Below are 17,407 nucleotides of genomic sequence, written 5' to 3' on the forward strand. Positions count from 1 at the left end.
TGGTGTTATCTGTATTTACGTATGTACCAGTTCTGCACTTAGTAATTACTATCATCTATACTTGTATTTTAAATGACAATTGTTCACAGTGCTGTGTGTCTAAACTCAGTGAAGAGCGCTGTACAAAAATGCAAATAAGTTGCACTTGTCATTAGGACCAGACTTCGATAAGCACACAAGACAGCCAGAATCAGAGGATGCTAGCTGGCCTGCTACATGCCAGTGCCCCGATTTGTCCTTGGCGATGGCGTAAGAGCCACACACAGCACCAGGAAAATTTCAGCACAAAGCATAATAGGAGGATATCCCTCTGTAAGCCGCAAATAACATGTCACCAAAAATCCATTAAATGATTAAAAGTCGTGACGAAAATGTTGCAAATTACTCTGAAGAAGCTCAGCTTTTTCATTTGCATTTCTACAAAAACAACTTGTAATTCTTCACACCGCACACAAGTCACAAAGAAAACAATGATTGACGTAAAGTAGGCTATTATTATTATTACACAGCACAAAGTCAGGACTAGCTGGCACATACGTGACCCAACAGGCACTTTAAGTCCTCAAGCACCAAGATGCAAGATACACAGGCACAGAGTTTACAAAAGGAAATGGCTCTAAATGTAGCTTATTTATTTATGTCTGTTGCTCTATAATCTCATATGTGCTCCATTGAGGGCTTTAACTCTCTCATTTCATCCTTTATGTATTTGGGCTCAGTAAAAGTTACCACACTCACCTGGCAGTGGTTTTGGGGGAGGAAGTTTTGGATTGCTGCTTGGGGTGTGGACACTGCATATCTTGATGAAGCCAGCCATCAGCATTATGAGGGCAATTCCCATCAACAGCACTGCCCACCAATGTCCCTGGCAAAGCAGAAAAAAAAAAAACATACAGCTCAGAGTGCTTGGCAACATCTCTATGGACAGATTTAAATGCAAGCTCAATTAGATTTACTGTACTCCTATCACTCAAACTGCTTCAAGTAACATTACTAAATAAAAACAACATTTAAAAGGAAAATTCCTTATAACTTTATTAAGAAACTGATAATGCAAGGATAATTCAGGTTTGCGTTTGTCTTAAGTGGTACAGGTGGTTTCCTGTGTGTGTGAGAAAGTTGACAAGGCATACAACGCAGTCGTGAGGACTGAAGAAAAACTGGCATTTTAGACCACGAAAACAGAGGTTTGTCCATCTGAGGTCTCATGTTTATCAGCATTCAACATTATGTGTAAAAATAAATAAGTGGAGACTGTGGTTGAACTCACCTGTAAAACATTCTTACAGCCCAACAGTGAATGCTCTTAGAAAGCACGTCAACTGACTGTCAAAATGTGGTGAACTCGAGATAATGTGCAGATTTCTTTGTGCCGAGATAGAACTTGTGAGGCAGTGGTGTGATCCGTCATTCCCCAAGATTCATAGTCATGAAATCTGACTTGCTAAAGACAATCAGATACAGAAACTACTACAGTCTAGAAGTTTGATGTGCTCTCCAACTAGAAGCTGTATAATGTAATGTGCAGCCAGCCTAAGGATATCTTATTACAGACAAACTCACTTGACAGTCAATTACTGGCTTTAGTGTCTGGAGACTATTATGGGAATTTGTTGCAAGTGCTTTTCTTTGTGTTGCTTCTCATAATTCACTTTACCACTTGCACTTGAGAATTTCTGGGAGTTCAAAGGACTTCAACATGAACAGGTTTTTAATAATAATAATAAAACAAAAATGTTCTGCGATAATATGGCCCATGGTCAAATGTACTTGATGACCCCTGCTCTGTTTTGCTTCAAGTGTTTAAGAGGGACATGTGTTGCTTCGTTATGTCTGCATTGACCTTACAGATTTAAGAAACAAAGTGGTACTGTGTTTCATGTTCAGAAGAACTACCGCCTTCTCCAGATTGACCTTTAAAAGGGAGCATGAATGAAGGAGATTTTTAAAAGCAAGATCTGATTTCAAAAGTAGGACTGCAGGCAAATGTGCTTTGTTTCTTGCGTCATTAATGTAAGAAATTGAAATTACCCCCCATCTACACAACAACATGTTAACACCACAGGCTTCACACTTAAGCTACAGGCCATTCTCTGGACTTCGATTTTTGGTTACACACAAGGTTTTTAAAATTTCTTATTCAAGGAACTGTCTTCATATACCTACTTAGTAACTGGGTGATGCAAAACTAATTCTATCTGACCACCATAATGTGTGTTTTTATAAAAATCTTGGTTGGCTAGGCACAAAGCAGTATCAATAAAAAAAAAAAAACAATTGGAGAAAGTCAGAAGAGCACATCTTCTTGCCTGGCCTTCACAGACACACAATTTTCACTGCTACCATCATGAACTCACCTCTGCTCTGTCTGAAAGTGAACAAGCGAGTAAGGTATAAGCTAAGAAATCTGTCAAAGCCATGTTATGGTGTGAAATTCATTAACCGATGTTAGAGAACAAGTGCAAACCTGAAAAGAGGATGATACGTGGCACACAGTGGTTTCTAAAGACTTAGTTCATGCTGATGTGCTTGGGAAATGGACAACAGTGGAAGAGAGAAATAGCCATATATTCAGTTTTAATGGAGCTGGAGTGGCTACCTTATATTTAACAGGGATATAAATGTTGACAACTATATGTAGAGTTGCAATGGTTTGTGCAGGAAAATCAGTAAAGTGGGTTCAGAAAATATGCAGACTTCTTCACTTTCTACACACTGTATTATGTTGTATATTTGCCACATCAGTCTAAACTCAATCTGTAACAACATGGTTCACAAATGTTTGCAAATTTGAATGGTTCTGAATACCATTCAAAGTGGAACTTCGGTTCACGAACGTCTCTACATGTACAAATCGGTTTACGACCAAAATGTTCACCAAACTCTTGCATCAGTTCACGACCACACACTCTCGGTAGAAAACAAGCCAGTTTCCCTTTTGGTTTGTACGTGTTCAGTCTCTCCCTGTGCAGCGAGCAAAAGAGAGAGAGCACGACACACACACACACACACAGGCAGCGCAAGAGAAAGAGAGATAAGAGACACACACACAGGCGAGTAAGAGAGAGAGAGAGCTGGACACATAAGGTAGGAAGGCAGTTAAAGAATGCACTGGGCTTGATTTTGTTTTCACTTCTGTTTACAGCGATCGGTTCGTAGCGTGCATTGTTGTAATGTTACTTTTCTTGGTGGTTTATTAAATTATGGATTTTTTCAAATGTTCATTTTTTTCCCTGTGCTTAAAACTCATTATATTATATTATATATATATATATATATATATATATATATATATATATATATATAAAAAGTGTTTTTAGCCAGCGGTTGGTAGCACTATAGCGCACACTATTGCAGTGTTAGTTTTCTCTGTTCAAGGTTTTCTCAGTGTTATTCAATGTTTTTACATGTAGTTTACTATTACACTGTGCATTATATGGTTTAATTAACTATATTTAGTTTTATATATTATATGTATTTATAGTTTTTGAACGAATTATGGTCGTGAACCGAAGTTCCACTGTACATTCTAAATCCACTGTAAAAGCTAATATGCTCCAAGTTTAAAATTACATGTTTTAAATGTTAAATACTTTGTCTCCGGTTATTAGCTGGTGGTGAAAAGTTTAAAAAGGAGCATGCAGGCACAGCGATGGAGGATTACTGGGTGGAATTCTGGAAACAAAAGGCCACTGAAGTCACCAGTGTACATACATTATGCTGATTTGGTCTCAAGAGTTTCTACTTCACTTAAAATCACTGAGCACCACTCAAATTGTTATTTTATACTACTGCAGGTTAAAACCATAACAAACAGTGGAATTTAAAATACTTACAACTATCCACTCTGCAATATTCTCATATAACTCTGGATTAAAGATGGCTTTCTTTAGTCGGGCCAGGGGACCATCAGCATCAACCAGTCGACACTTCATAAATACATCACAATAGCCTTTGAAGTCATTGCAAGGTGAGCCAGGCTGCAGGGTGATGGTTTTGCCTCCAAAAAAGTGGTTCCATTTATCTGATCCAGTACTGCTGCAAACAGCTTTATCAACTGATGCACAGAAGAAAGACAGGGGGTTAAGAGCAATGATTAACTAAGAAACAAACAATGGATTGTGGGGGGACCCCAAAGGCCTTACAAGATCATTGAATTGCTAAAAGTCTGTAAGAACATATACAATCCCAACCACTTAAACTGTAGTCATATATATAAAACTTTAGGCATTAAAGATCAAATTGCATGTTTTACTGTGCAGGGTACAAATCTCCAGGTGATATAATTACTGCATATTTTGATGTATAACTACAGTTTTAAATTTTGTGGCATGTATAAAAAGTTTATTCAATCATATGATTTGTTTAATACATTTACATTTAACTTATTATTCCCTATAAAATTAAGTTCAACTGGAGTGAATTCAAATTAAGAGGACACTTTGACTTCTCTCAAAAAAATCTGGACTCGCCAAAGGAGTTGACAGAAAACTTAAAATATTACAAAGCAGACTCTTAAAAAGCAGAATGCGTTTATAAAAAAGGCATCTAAAAAAGGTGTCCAGCTTAGAATCTCTATTATCACAAACATCATTAAAAAATGGATGTTATGGTATATTAATAAAATCAAGGCAAGACCCAGAAAAATCTGAGAATTCTTGTAAACTTTGGATGTCCACTTTGCTCATAGAAGCAAAATCCACAAATGTTTCTAGGAGGAAACAAAGAGGATTTCTAAACAATACCCATACAGCTTCCAATTCAGACAGGAATTTAGGGGCTTATTTCACAACCATGTGGAAACCAATTAGCTAGTTTTTCACTGTCACTTTTAAGGTCTTACTGAGAGAGCCCAGAGTTGCTGCATGTTTCAAAAAAAAGACAGTTATCTCTTCTGTCCCAGAGAAAATAAAAGTGGACTGACTGCATGATTTTGGACTGGTGGCACCAACTCCCACTGTAATGAAATGCATACATAGTGATGAGTGCTGTGTATCAAATACCATTCCAATTAGTGCATAGTTGGTACTGTACTACTGACACTAGTCTAGAAGTTCACAGTAACAATACTACATACTTGTGACAATAAATTAGAACTTAGGCCTCATGCATAACAGGAAACACATCATTGCAAAGGCCGTTTACAAAGGAATGACAAACACTGGGATAACAGCCCACAGCACAACACTGTTTGCACAAAAATCACCCTTTACGTAAGAGCTGTCAGAATAAAAACAACTACAAAAGTCAACATTTGATGTACACCTAATTAGATAAGTGGAGAATTTTTCCCCAGAAGTGCTGATAAAACAAAAATTTTACATTTTGGAAAAGCATTTCATAATAAACTGATAGCCATAAAGGGCAGAGAAGGAGATATTATGCTTTACAGTTGCATAGCAGCCAGAAAAACAATACTACACAACTAAACACCCACCAACACTAACAAGAAAAAGGTCAACGTCAGCCAAAAAAAAAAAATCTAACCAAATCAGTCACAAAATACAGAATGGATATTTTGTCAAGATGATAATGCAAAACATGCCTCAAAATCAACCATGAAGTGGATTATAGAAAGTTAGGATTACAGTTTTTGGAAGGGACTGCACTCTCCTTCCCCTTGAATATTACTGAAAAAAATCTGTGGAAAGATCTTAAAACATTCACTACTCATACAATGATAATAATAATAATTTTGGCCTAGTGTACATAGCTCCATAATGAATGACTGCTTTAAAGGAAGAGGCTTCACAAAATGTTTTGAATGTCTGATTCCTACATTCAGAGAAATACAGAATCTGAACAGGAGTGTGCAAAGCTTTGTACAGAACTCTCAAATCTAGAATCAAAGTTACTTTAATGAAACCAAACAAATTATTTTCACTTGATGGGGACAAATCTACTTAGGTTTGGTGCATTTGTTCAAGTTTAAAAGATTCATACATTTCTCCTTGCAGCAGACATGGCACAGCTCCCGGTCATCCTTTCCATCAGAACTGGCACAGGTGCACTCTTCCAAACCAAATTTCTCACAGATTGAGCCAGTACATTGCTGCATACACAGGGAAAAACAAGAATCAGTAAGATGTGGGTTAAAAAAAAATGTAAAAATAATATTATAGTATAATTTATGCTTTAAATGGTTAGATACTTTTTTAAATATTTAGTATTGGGCTGCTAGATGAAAACCCATTATTCCAATATAATTTGAATGCAATGGGGGGGGGGGGGAACAAACTAATAAATCATACATTCATATGAAGAAGGATAGTTGCTTTACCACACAAAACTAGCATTATTTACAGTAACTCCATGCAAGTTATGAAGTTTTGTGGTACTTTACGTATCTTTTTTTACACATCACATCCTGGATTTATTTTGCCTACTTGTATTTGTATTTTGAATGGTTAGTTTTCTACTTCTTAAACACACCCCTTCACAACAAACTGGACAGATTGTTGCAACACCTTACTGTGCTCTTGGATCTACAGTTGTAGTAAGAAAACCAATAAGGTTTTTAAAAGCTTTTCTGGAAACTTAAAAGTATTGTTTTGCTGATTCTGTTCTGGTTACTTCTTGAACCTGAAACTTGCAGTTGTTTATTGCTGGCACTGTTACAGATGCACCAAACCAAACAAAAGATGGATTTCTTTCCTATGAAATACAAAATTTTCCCGGTCATCAGAATTGCTTTCAGATCACCATTTTTAAAACGGCTTTGTAATGTCACCAATGCTCATTTCTACCACCTCGGCAAACATAATCTGCAGTCTTATTACTGAAGACTGACTTCTCTAAAACAATGAGGTGTAAATGAAAAAATAACCTGTACTACATATTTGTTGCTACTGTAAATAAGAGGAGAAAAAAGGAACAGAGTTTAGTTTTCTCCTGTATGTTATGTTACTCCTTGTGTGCCTGCTCCTCTGGTTTTTAACTGGTAGAAAACAGAAGACTAGACTAATGACTACATTTAGCATACTTTAACTAGAGCTAGGAATCGATTAAAAAAAATGTATCACATTATTGTAATATAATGTAATGTATTGTAATGAATCTCTGTTAATCACATCTAACATTAAAACATGCAATCATAAAAAGAACACATAAATCATGAAGTAAATATACACTGAATCACAAATTAATATAGAATCAAAGAAATTTTTTAAAAATGGCATCATTTTCAACTGGTGTGCAATGACAGCTACTCAGGTGTGCCGTATAAGATCTGATGGTCCTTCCCGGTCTTACAGTATATGAATAGATTTAATGCTTTTGCGGTTGGCAGAATTGTGGTGTGCCTTGGGATTTTGGGGCACAGAAAAACGGTTGGAAAACACTACTCTACCTACACTTTTGTTCCTGGCATGCTAAAAAAGTTCTCTGTAGCAGCTATCTTGCTTAAAAACTGACCGTGCATTACTTGAGTGGTTATGTTGCATTTTTTGCTTAAATTAGAAAAGATGCTACAAATTGTAATACTGGGTAGAGGAGATAATTTAAACTTCTGTTTCATAGAATTTTGACATTATATTAGGCCGCTATAAGCACAATAAACTGCAGTTAAAAACAGAAGTTCTAGAGACCTATTTTCGTTTCAGTGCCACTCAAAGAAAATATTTTACATGTATGTGATATGACATTGATTCAATCTTCTTACAGAAACATGACATGAAAGAAAGAAAGAAAAAAAAAAAAAAAGCACAATTTTTACCTTGGCTACTTTTCTTTAAGTATTGATTCAGATAAAGCCCCCCCCTTCTTCCCTCTCCCCTGCATCTATGTCGGTAAATAATTAAATAAAATTTTTAAAGGTAGTATATAAATACAGTACTGGATGTGTATGTAATTCTTTAGGTAAACACGTTTTTATATTATTGTTTTGGAATGTGTAAAAATAAAATAAACTGCATGAAAATGCCACCCGACCAAAGCACTGCCTGACACAATCGCCGCATTGCTGGCCCAGGCTGCGACTGTATTTAATACGTTAAACAGACCATATGACTTGCAAAAAGTAATGATGTTAACTTTCCCAGGCCCAGCTTCTTTGAGGACACATTAAGTAATTCAGTTTTAATGTACTTTACAGGTACAAAGTGGTGATACAAAATGTGCCTCTTTCCACTTTGCCTTTCATGAAAGTGGGACTGTCTGTGTGTACAGTTCTCAAGTGTCTCACTCATTTGAAGGATTATGTACAGTAATGTTTTTTTTTCTGGATTTTTGGTTGATATTCTGTCTCTCTCCACTAAAATGAAACTACCATAAAAATTAGAGACTGTTCATTTCTTTGTAAGTGAGCAAACTTACAAATTCAATAGGGTATCAAATAATCGTTTCCCCCACTGTAAATAACTCTTGGAAGAAATTTTCATTTAATACTCAACCCTTGATAAACAGAAGTCAAGGAAATGGCTTATGAAATCTTTTACCTTTTATATTAATATATTTTTCTGATGGTACGAAGACTATTTTTGATTACTGCATGTTGTATTCCTAGTAACTGCAAGCTAATCCTCTACAGAAAACACTGGAAAAGGTCAGAGACCAATTTCACTGGGTAGTTGGCAGGAAGGCTAAAACAAATGGAGGAAAGAACCCCACAAAGACACTGGCAAACTAGACCTCCAAATGTGTATGTAAATTGTAAGTTTGGTGCACACTCTTGGAATAGGGGTGTGCCAGCAAGCCTTTTATCTAATATGAATAACTAAAAACAAATACCAAAAGAAGGGTGTTGTGTGAGAGCAGAGGTGGTGTAATGTACTGATGCAGCTGATCGTTTTCATCTAAACAAATGCGTTAATCAGTGTGATTTTTGTTAAACAATGCAAGTTTATATTTAAACAAGTACTTTACTGATAATGACAAGCTATAAATAACATGGCAAATAAAAAAGCTACAAGTTGTAACTTCGTCTAAAAATTAATCACAACAAAACTGTAATCTAACATTTCAAAAACTACAAGGAGCATGATGGAGGTTCCAGCATTGCTAGAAGACCAGCATATTTTTTTTGTCTGACTTAAATGCAGATTTCTCTGGGGAACCAGCTCCCAGCTATACCGACACTATTTTTACTGCTCAGGAAGTCTATTTGTGTGTCCTTTTCAACAAAGGGAAGCCTGTTCATGTAAATATTGGACATAGTTTCTTATACTTGTTCCTAAAGGCTGTACAGTGCAGTTAAAATATGAATTACATCTTTTTTCAGAAGCAAACAAAAAAAAGTTCTTTGTCAAAGCACATCCAGGTGTCGCACCTTCACCTTTTTGTTCAAAAATAGGCATCTTCAATATCACTCCTCCTAATCTGACCAACTGGGTGGCATGTTTTCTAGTGCAGCAGTGGAAAAGTACTTTGGTTTACAGTAGTTAAAGAGCAGAAACTGTCCAATCATCGCTCTGAGGAACATTATCCTAGAATACTGAGTTTTGGAGCTTGAAAAATCTTGTGGAGCACTAGACTAACTTCACTGCTGTTAACTGTTGTAGATTTATTGGATTATTTATTTTTGTACCACTGGCAAATTACATTTTTACAAAGGTAAGGGGAATATGAGCCTATTTACAGTCTACCTCACAGGCCTATATAATAAGAATATAAAAGAAATAATTCTATAAACATTCTTTGGAGGATAACCTACTAACAGTCATGGCAAGCAATGACAATGTGCACATGATGAAGTACATTAATAAGAAAAAATATGACAACAGTATTCGGTATCGCAGTACAACTCATTTTTTCCCCCCAAACATTTTGCTACCTTTTTCATTAATATGGTAGACAGCTTCAAGATGAATACAAACTATTTCAGATTGTCTGAATCGTGTAGACATTTGGAGAAACATGAAATCAGTTTTTATTGAATTCAGTGTGTCTAATCATTCAGTGAGGCTTACACACTGAATTAGTTCACATTTAGCTAAATGCGTTTTGCTGCTGAATTACATTTGTGCTCATCATCTAATGCTTCTTGCTTTGGTGTCCAACAATAATCATCCAGCACAGGGGGAAATACTGCTTTTCAATCCTTGCAAAATCCTGGCTAACCCTTTCACCAAGTGCATCACTGACTGCCCCAAGATTAGCTGAAAAGAAGTCCAAATATGAATGTTGAAAATTAATCTTCAGCAACATGTTGAACTTCATGGTTTTTGTACACTAAAGCATGTTGTCAACCGGATGGATATGGTTTGGTGCTCTGTATTTGCTAATTCTTGAATGCCTTCAATGTGATCTCTTCTCTGGCCCCAATAGTAGAACTTAACACAAGTCATCAATGACAAGCAGTTTGATTTGTGAACCATCAAAAAATCTTGAATCTGGATATCAGCTGTTCACGGAAACACTGACGTGTCAAAAATCTATCATGTAACGTGTTCATTGATTTCACAAACTTTTTCATCAGTCTGTTTTATAATAAAAAAGTAGGCAAAAAAATCTTTGTTGGGTTGACAAGTGGTTTATTTGCCACACCTTTCTGCCCTTATGGGATGGCCAGTTCTGTTTAATGTAATGAGACTAACATTCCTGTCCCATTCACAATACTGTGTATCTGAGCTGCATTCATAGTAGGAGGGCTACAACCTTTAGATTACCACAAATATTCCAGTTGTAGTTGGTGTACTATGTATATATACTTCTAACATGAGAGGAAAATAACAATAATGAGTGAATGTAACAAAATGGTATGTGATAAGAAAATTTAAAAAGATAATGTTATAAGCAGGTCAAAATGCTTAAGATAAACCCAAAAGTGTTCTGGAAATCTTTGTTGTTCAGTGTATTTAATGTATCTGTTTTGCTTAAATGGATTTTATAAACTTAAAGCAACCTTTCTTCACATTTTTAAAGAGACATTTTATTATATTTCCACCAGATATCCCAAGTGTCACCAAACTGAAATGAGGTCTTTTTAGTATTTTAGTAGTGTATAGTATCTTTGTGTAAACTAGATTACAGTTCTGTTGCAATCCAAGTCTCTCTCAGTCTAAAACTGCAATTAAGTTCCTAATGAAACAAGAATTTTACCCAGAGACTAAGTTCAGCTTTCAGTTAAGCTATTTGTTTAATTAGGCAGCCATCTACCCTAGACATAATTAGTTGTGAAATAGGGTAATAGCTTTTTTTTTCACTGCAAAGCTTTAGCCATCAATTATTACTGGTAGCAGCCACGTTAAAAAAAAAAAAAAAAAAAAAAAAAAAAAAAGGCATTATCCCACTTCACTCACATGACACGTTCCACACAAAGAAACACTACTTTCAATTGCAAGTGTACAATGTGTTTTTATAGGTTTGGGCTGCAGGTTGGGGGCACCACTAAAAGCAGTAAGAAATACTAAGTAGTAAGAAAAAAAATAAGACTCAAAATAACCGCCATTACTTCTGATCTACCTCATTTATACGTACCCCATTAATGCAGACTTGAGTCCCTTGGTTGCATTCTGTGAAATTCTTCTTTGGTTCTGATGTAGGGCATAATGCCTGTCTCCCATTGCACTTTCCTTCATTAGCACAATCAGAAACTTTTCTACAGCTCTCTGTATTGCCTTTGAAAGTACAGTTATTTTCACAACAAGGACCCTGGCTGGGGCTACAGAAACATAAAAAAAAAAAAAAAAACAATTTTAACTATGTTAACACAAAGTGAAACACAGCTGCAAAAAAGCTTGTGAACCCTTTAGAACTAACCTCATTTTCTACATTTTAATTGCTCAAACAAAATGTGGTTTGATCTTCAATTCAGTCACTATCAGATAAACAGTCTGCTGTTTAAACTAGTAACACACACGCAACTGTACTTTTTGTCAACTCTGAATACACTGTGTAAACATGCATAATGCAGGCTGGAAACTTTATGAACCACTAGGAAAATGGTTTCTCCCAAAAGTTAAGAGGAGTCCGGTTTTCCAATTATTGAGTTATTATTGGAGATTTTAATAACTTTACACATTTCCTTTAAAAACAATTTTCATGGAAACAAACAAAAAAAAGAAAAAAACAAAACCAACTTTTGTATTGAATAAAATCGAGAGGAACGCAAACCCACCCTAATTTTTCTGCTAAATGGCCAAAATCTAAAACACATGTAAACTGAACAAATTGGGTTGGTGTGACATTGCAAATACTGATTTCAACAACAATATGATGTACATGTAAAGAAGGTAAACACAAAAGAGTACTTTCTTGTAGTAATCTATCAAATGGGATCTTAAATTGTAATAGCACAACCAGAAAGTGGGATTAAGGATTTTGAAAGATTTGTCAAATTACAATTCTTGGTAAGTATGCCAAACTATGTTAACTAAATAAAAACTTTCTTTCCAAAAGCTAAAGCTATAATTTTGACTGCTGGTTTCTAAATTATATGTTCCCAAAAGTAAAAATAAGATTAAATGTCCTATGAGTACTGGCACAAACTGCATCTTCAAGTAATACCCTGTGAGAGACTGCATGCAGAAGCTCATCTTTATTTCCTCCTGTCATAACAACCTTAGACCCCACTTCAATTTTAATGCCACGATACCAACAAAGTTATAAACACCAAGACTTTCAGCATTCTGCTGTGATTTATCTTTGGTTTTTATTAGAACATAATCTTGTTTTGCTTTGAACTACAGTATATTGAATTATATCTTTTTTGCTTCATAAAAAGATGTAGATGCCATTTTTCTGTGGATGGTGCTAAATAAACACAGACCGACTAGTTCACAATTTTGGAAATTGTACCAAATGAAAATAAATGTTTATATTACTTGGGACATTCAATAAACCATCTTCTATAGCATTATATTATTAGGTGCAGGCATCAGTTATATAGCTTTGTTTTACATCAGAATTTAGCATGTGATAGACTGAGGACATTTTTTACAAGTCTTTATTGAAATGTGGAGTGCATTTCCCTAGTATTCCCAACATTTTAATACTTTAAATAATTACAGCTGCAACTATCACTTCATGAAGTGTTAAAATATTCTGGGTTGCCAAATGTCAATTCCCCTACCGGCAATTACTCTGACAGTGATACACTTGCTTACCTGCACACTTTTCCTTCTCGCAGCTTACATTTCAAATGATCTGCCTGATTGGCATCATAACAGCACTCGTCCTTGCACTGGTCACTATAACCACAGTCACACTGTTCGCCTGGTTCTACCAGTCCATTGCCACAAATTGGTTGCCCGGATTCTAAAGAGATAAAAGTAATGCAAAAAATTACCTGGAAGGTTCTATAACAATATGACCGATTATTTCTCTGAATCCCTGATAAATTACCTATTTTTGTTGTATTTGTAGCATTCATGTTGCATTAAACCATAGTCCATTTAGAGATGAGCAAAAGAAAAAGAAAAAAAGGAGTACATGGCCAGACTAGAGAAGCACATCAGTTAAGCAGTATTTAGTAAAAAAGGAACAAATATATATCCTGGTAGTGGAAAACTGAAATTTGTTGAAGTATTCCAATGTTTAGACACTTTCTCCTTGCATTACGTTTATAATGTTCCACTCTGATCTGTGTAAAATTGTACTCCATCCAGTTTCTGAAACTACTAATGCATACGCTTTTACAGGAGACTGGAGTCTAATCTGCAGCATGACGCAGAAGGCAAGAATTGGCCCCAATGAAGATATTAGTCATGGAATGAGACATTAGTTGCAGCATACACTATGGGTATTCAACATTCTCGCTCTCCCTGGGGCAAATCAGACTAGGGATTAAACATCAATGCACAATTTTGCAAAAATAAACAAGGGCATAAAGAGATTTAAGCCAGTGTGAGAATAAAATAAAAATCCCTTATCCAAAAAGACCAGGTTTACTGTAAATTTCATTCCTACAAAGGCGGTTAGAATTTAAACAGAAAATTGAACTAAAATAACAATTTTAAAAAATAAATATGAAAATCATTTGATGGATGTAGGAAATTTCACCGCTCATAATTTTAAAATTCTAGGACAACTAAAAATTTAGACAAATATAGCTCAAAAACACTGTACTGTGGAGTTTTAAATATATTTTGCAATGCCAACACTAAGGGGAATCAAACAAATTCGTAAAATTAAAAAGGAGTGAAGAACAAAATTGATAGGTTCATTTTGATATCATAATGCAAGACCACATGTAAGAGGTGTCACCTCTTGATAAATAGATCTTAAGAACAGGGTGAAAGTCAACTTATTTTGAGAGTGCTGGGAGTTTTAAAGCAGGGTGTGGGATTAGGTTATGAAAGTTGTAGATGAAGAGAAATCAAGCAATTTGAAAGTGAGAAATCCATAGAGATTAGAAGCATGCATGCACAATTTCACTCCTTATTACAAAACTATTCTGCCATGACAGCAAAAGTTATGAATAGAGTACCCACTGCTTTGAAACTCACCTACAAAGCAATTGTTCCTTTTCTTTTCCAGCACTTGGCTAATGTTGCGAATACTACAGGAAGAGAACTTGTTATTGTTCAGCTTGTCCCCAGAGGTTGCTCTGGCATACATTATATAATTTCCTCTTTCCTTTTGTGGGGAACTGGACTCCCCTGGGGTGCAGTCAGATCCAGAATCATGCTAGGGATGGAATAATTACATTTTAGAATGAAAGTTGACAAATAAAATGCAGTTTCATAAAGAGACAACTATCAATTCATTAATTTTCTTAACCTGCTTTTGCATCTGCCATCCCACTGAATGACAATAATATATGAAACAAGAAAAATCCTGAATGAGACAACAATTCAACACTGTGCACATCTGTATTTGTTTGTACTGGACTAAATTCAGGGCTCTTAATTATGTTATAGTGAAGGCTAGCTATTACCATGTAGATACTGAACCACAAATTGAACCCTGGCCACTGGAACCATGAAGCAGTATTGCAAAACCAGGCAACATCATGCCACACACACACACACGCATACAATATAAATAAATAAATGTAACAAGATATCCCAACAGAATGAACAGAAATGAAATAGTTTTCCGAAGCAAGTCAATTTTAAAATTTCCACATGCTGATGAAAAGTACAAATTTTATACACACTCAGCATTGCTTAATAATGAACAGGAAAAAGGTGGACAGGTACTTCAAATTCTGTGAGCAGATAAGATTAAGTGACCATCTGTATTTGGACCCTTGAGAAAAAAAATCTTGTAGCAAAATATAACCATAACAAATAAACATATCTTGCACATTTAACAATAAAGTTTTTTTTCCTTAATGACAATATTTATGTTATTGGTTTCACTATAAAAGTTTAAAATAAAATCAGAAAAGTAAGTAATTGTCATATTGTGGAATGATACCTTCACTTTATATCTCTCCACCTCTGAGACACTGTCAGGTATTGATACACATTTACTATCATTTTACACCAGGTCTGACTAAAGAAAACTGACACACTCACTGGAGAACCAAAATTATGTCCAACTTCATGAGCAAAAGTTATGTGAGACACTTTAGGTGGCACATGGGAAGCATAGTTCTGAACAGTGATGATTCCAGTATTCAAGGATTTCTTTTTGCCATCTGAGTAGAGTTTGCTCTTTTCACAGATGCCTCCAGAGCTTCCTGTCATGACAAATGAAAAGAAAGTTGTTAACTATTTCCCCACCAAACACCATTCTGCTCATAAGTGAACCACAAACCACCATGACATACTACTAGGCATTATGATGCATTTAATTTGTAATCCAAATTTTCTGCTGCATCTTTACCCTGTATCTGAGACCAAGGCAAAAAGCTACACAGAATTTAATAATTAAAGTCTAATCCAGATCACAAAAGATGGAGGAGGAAAAAAAAATTATACTTTTTCTCATTCAAGAAACACCTTTGGAAAAGTTACTCAAGCAGTTTCTCTAAAGTCTGGTCAGGCAATTAAAAATAAATCTTAACTAATGGATATACCTTTATTATTGTACTCTTTCTTATTCTAGTATGACTATATTTCAAAGGGTCTAGAATTTCATGAAAGGCGTTTGAATATTTAGACATCTTAAACCTTCCTTCCCACCAATTACCAAGACTTCCCAGTTCCAAACTCTGGCACAATGTCGATCATTTCTATATACAGAATTCCATTTCTGTATTCCCTAGTACTTGTACATTTTCTGTTAATGTTTTAATTTATTTAACTTTTTTTTTTAATTATTACTGAGAGAAAAACTCACGTTAATTCCAATAACTATATATGTCAAAGAAAATTTAAGCTCAAAAAATACTTGGCTTGCCAAATTAAAATTGTATATTGTGTTGACACTTAAAAAAAAAATATCAAAGACAAAATGGAAATTTATTAAATATACAAGTAGTTTGCTTTTCAATGGACAGACAGGGAACTTATATTCTTAATACTGCAAAACATAATGATCGTGTTCGGTATAAATGTAACAAAAAAAAAAAAAAATCACAGCAGCAGTAAGTTAGGATAAAGTTCACATTTATTTTTATTATATACTTAGAGAGGATGTCTTTAAATCTTACTTTTAGGAAAGTCACACTTTTAGTGCTTTTCTCAGTAAGTACATTCAGAAAATTGTTTTAAGGTTGGGGTGAATTAGAAATAAAAAATGAAACCAGGCCCAGTGAACTTATCATGGTGGACACAGAAGAGTAATTTTACAAACAACTAATAATATCTTCTTCATACAACATTTTGCATGTTTCAAGCTAGTATGCAACTACTGTGGGACAATTGTTATTTTGTTTACTAAAGTAAATTTTCCAGGAGAGGATCCCTTTTGTTTAAGAGGGCAAATTTACATAAACAATTATACATTTCAAATTGTTAATTACTGGGTTGGTCGATGTGTCCACGTTAAGTCATTAGTTAACAGGTTACGTGGCCTTTAAACTTCTCGGAATGACTAGCATCTCTGTCCAAGTGTATTTGAATGACCCATTTCTAGTATAATGCCTGATATACTGTCAAACTGAAATTTTTCTTTGCTCTTATGTTAAATTGTTTTGCATTGGGTTCTGTTTCACTGTAACATAATATGGAAGCCATGCCACAGCCACTCGAAACAGCAAGTCCAATGAAGTCAGTCAGATGATCATGTGTTACGCTGATGTTCTGTCACATTCCTCAACCTTTAAAAACATCCTGTGTTTCTATTTTACCTACATTTCTCTGTTTTTGGATCGAAAAATGCAGTTTGTATATGCACATTCCATGTTTACCTTTGGTTTTTGTTCTCGGTATTAGCACTTTCTGAATTTAGACAACATTTTTACTACATTTGCTATATACAGATTGCTGTTTTAAGTGTTCCAATTTCGCATATAATGTTTGCAATATATAGAATTTGAATTGCATCTGGCTGTAGCATTATTCACCATGCTTTCACTATGTTCTTCTACTACTGGACTGAGAATGTAAAATGTGCAACCAAGTAAGTAAAAAACACA

At 35.0% G+C, this 17,407-nt stretch overlaps 1 protein-coding gene across 1 annotated transcript in view; it reads right to left on the reverse strand.

The window, feature by feature from the left end:
• Positions 1 to 17,407, reverse strand: part of adam10a (ADAM metallopeptidase domain 10a) — a 126,534-nt gene that overhangs the window by 837 nt on the left and 108,290 nt on the right. The window contains exons 9-15 of the mRNA XM_028823876.2: positions 15,402 to 15,565; positions 14,385 to 14,565; positions 13,044 to 13,194; positions 11,416 to 11,599; positions 5,944 to 6,052; positions 3,837 to 4,057; positions 739 to 865 (exon numbers count right to left, since the gene is read on the reverse strand). Coding sequence (XP_028679709.1) covers positions 739 to 865; positions 3,837 to 4,057; positions 5,944 to 6,052; positions 11,416 to 11,599; positions 13,044 to 13,194; positions 14,385 to 14,565; positions 15,402 to 15,565 — 1,137 coding nt within the window. The remainder of the gene's footprint in view (positions 1 to 738; positions 866 to 3,836; positions 4,058 to 5,943; positions 6,053 to 11,415; positions 11,600 to 13,043; positions 13,195 to 14,384; positions 14,566 to 15,401; positions 15,566 to 17,407) is intronic.

Source organism: Erpetoichthys calabaricus, chromosome 17 (genome assembly GCF_900747795.2).
Source record: "Erpetoichthys calabaricus chromosome 17, fErpCal1.3, whole genome shotgun sequence".
Lineage (NCBI taxonomy): Eukaryota > Metazoa > Chordata > Cladistia > Polypteriformes > Polypteridae > Erpetoichthys > Erpetoichthys calabaricus.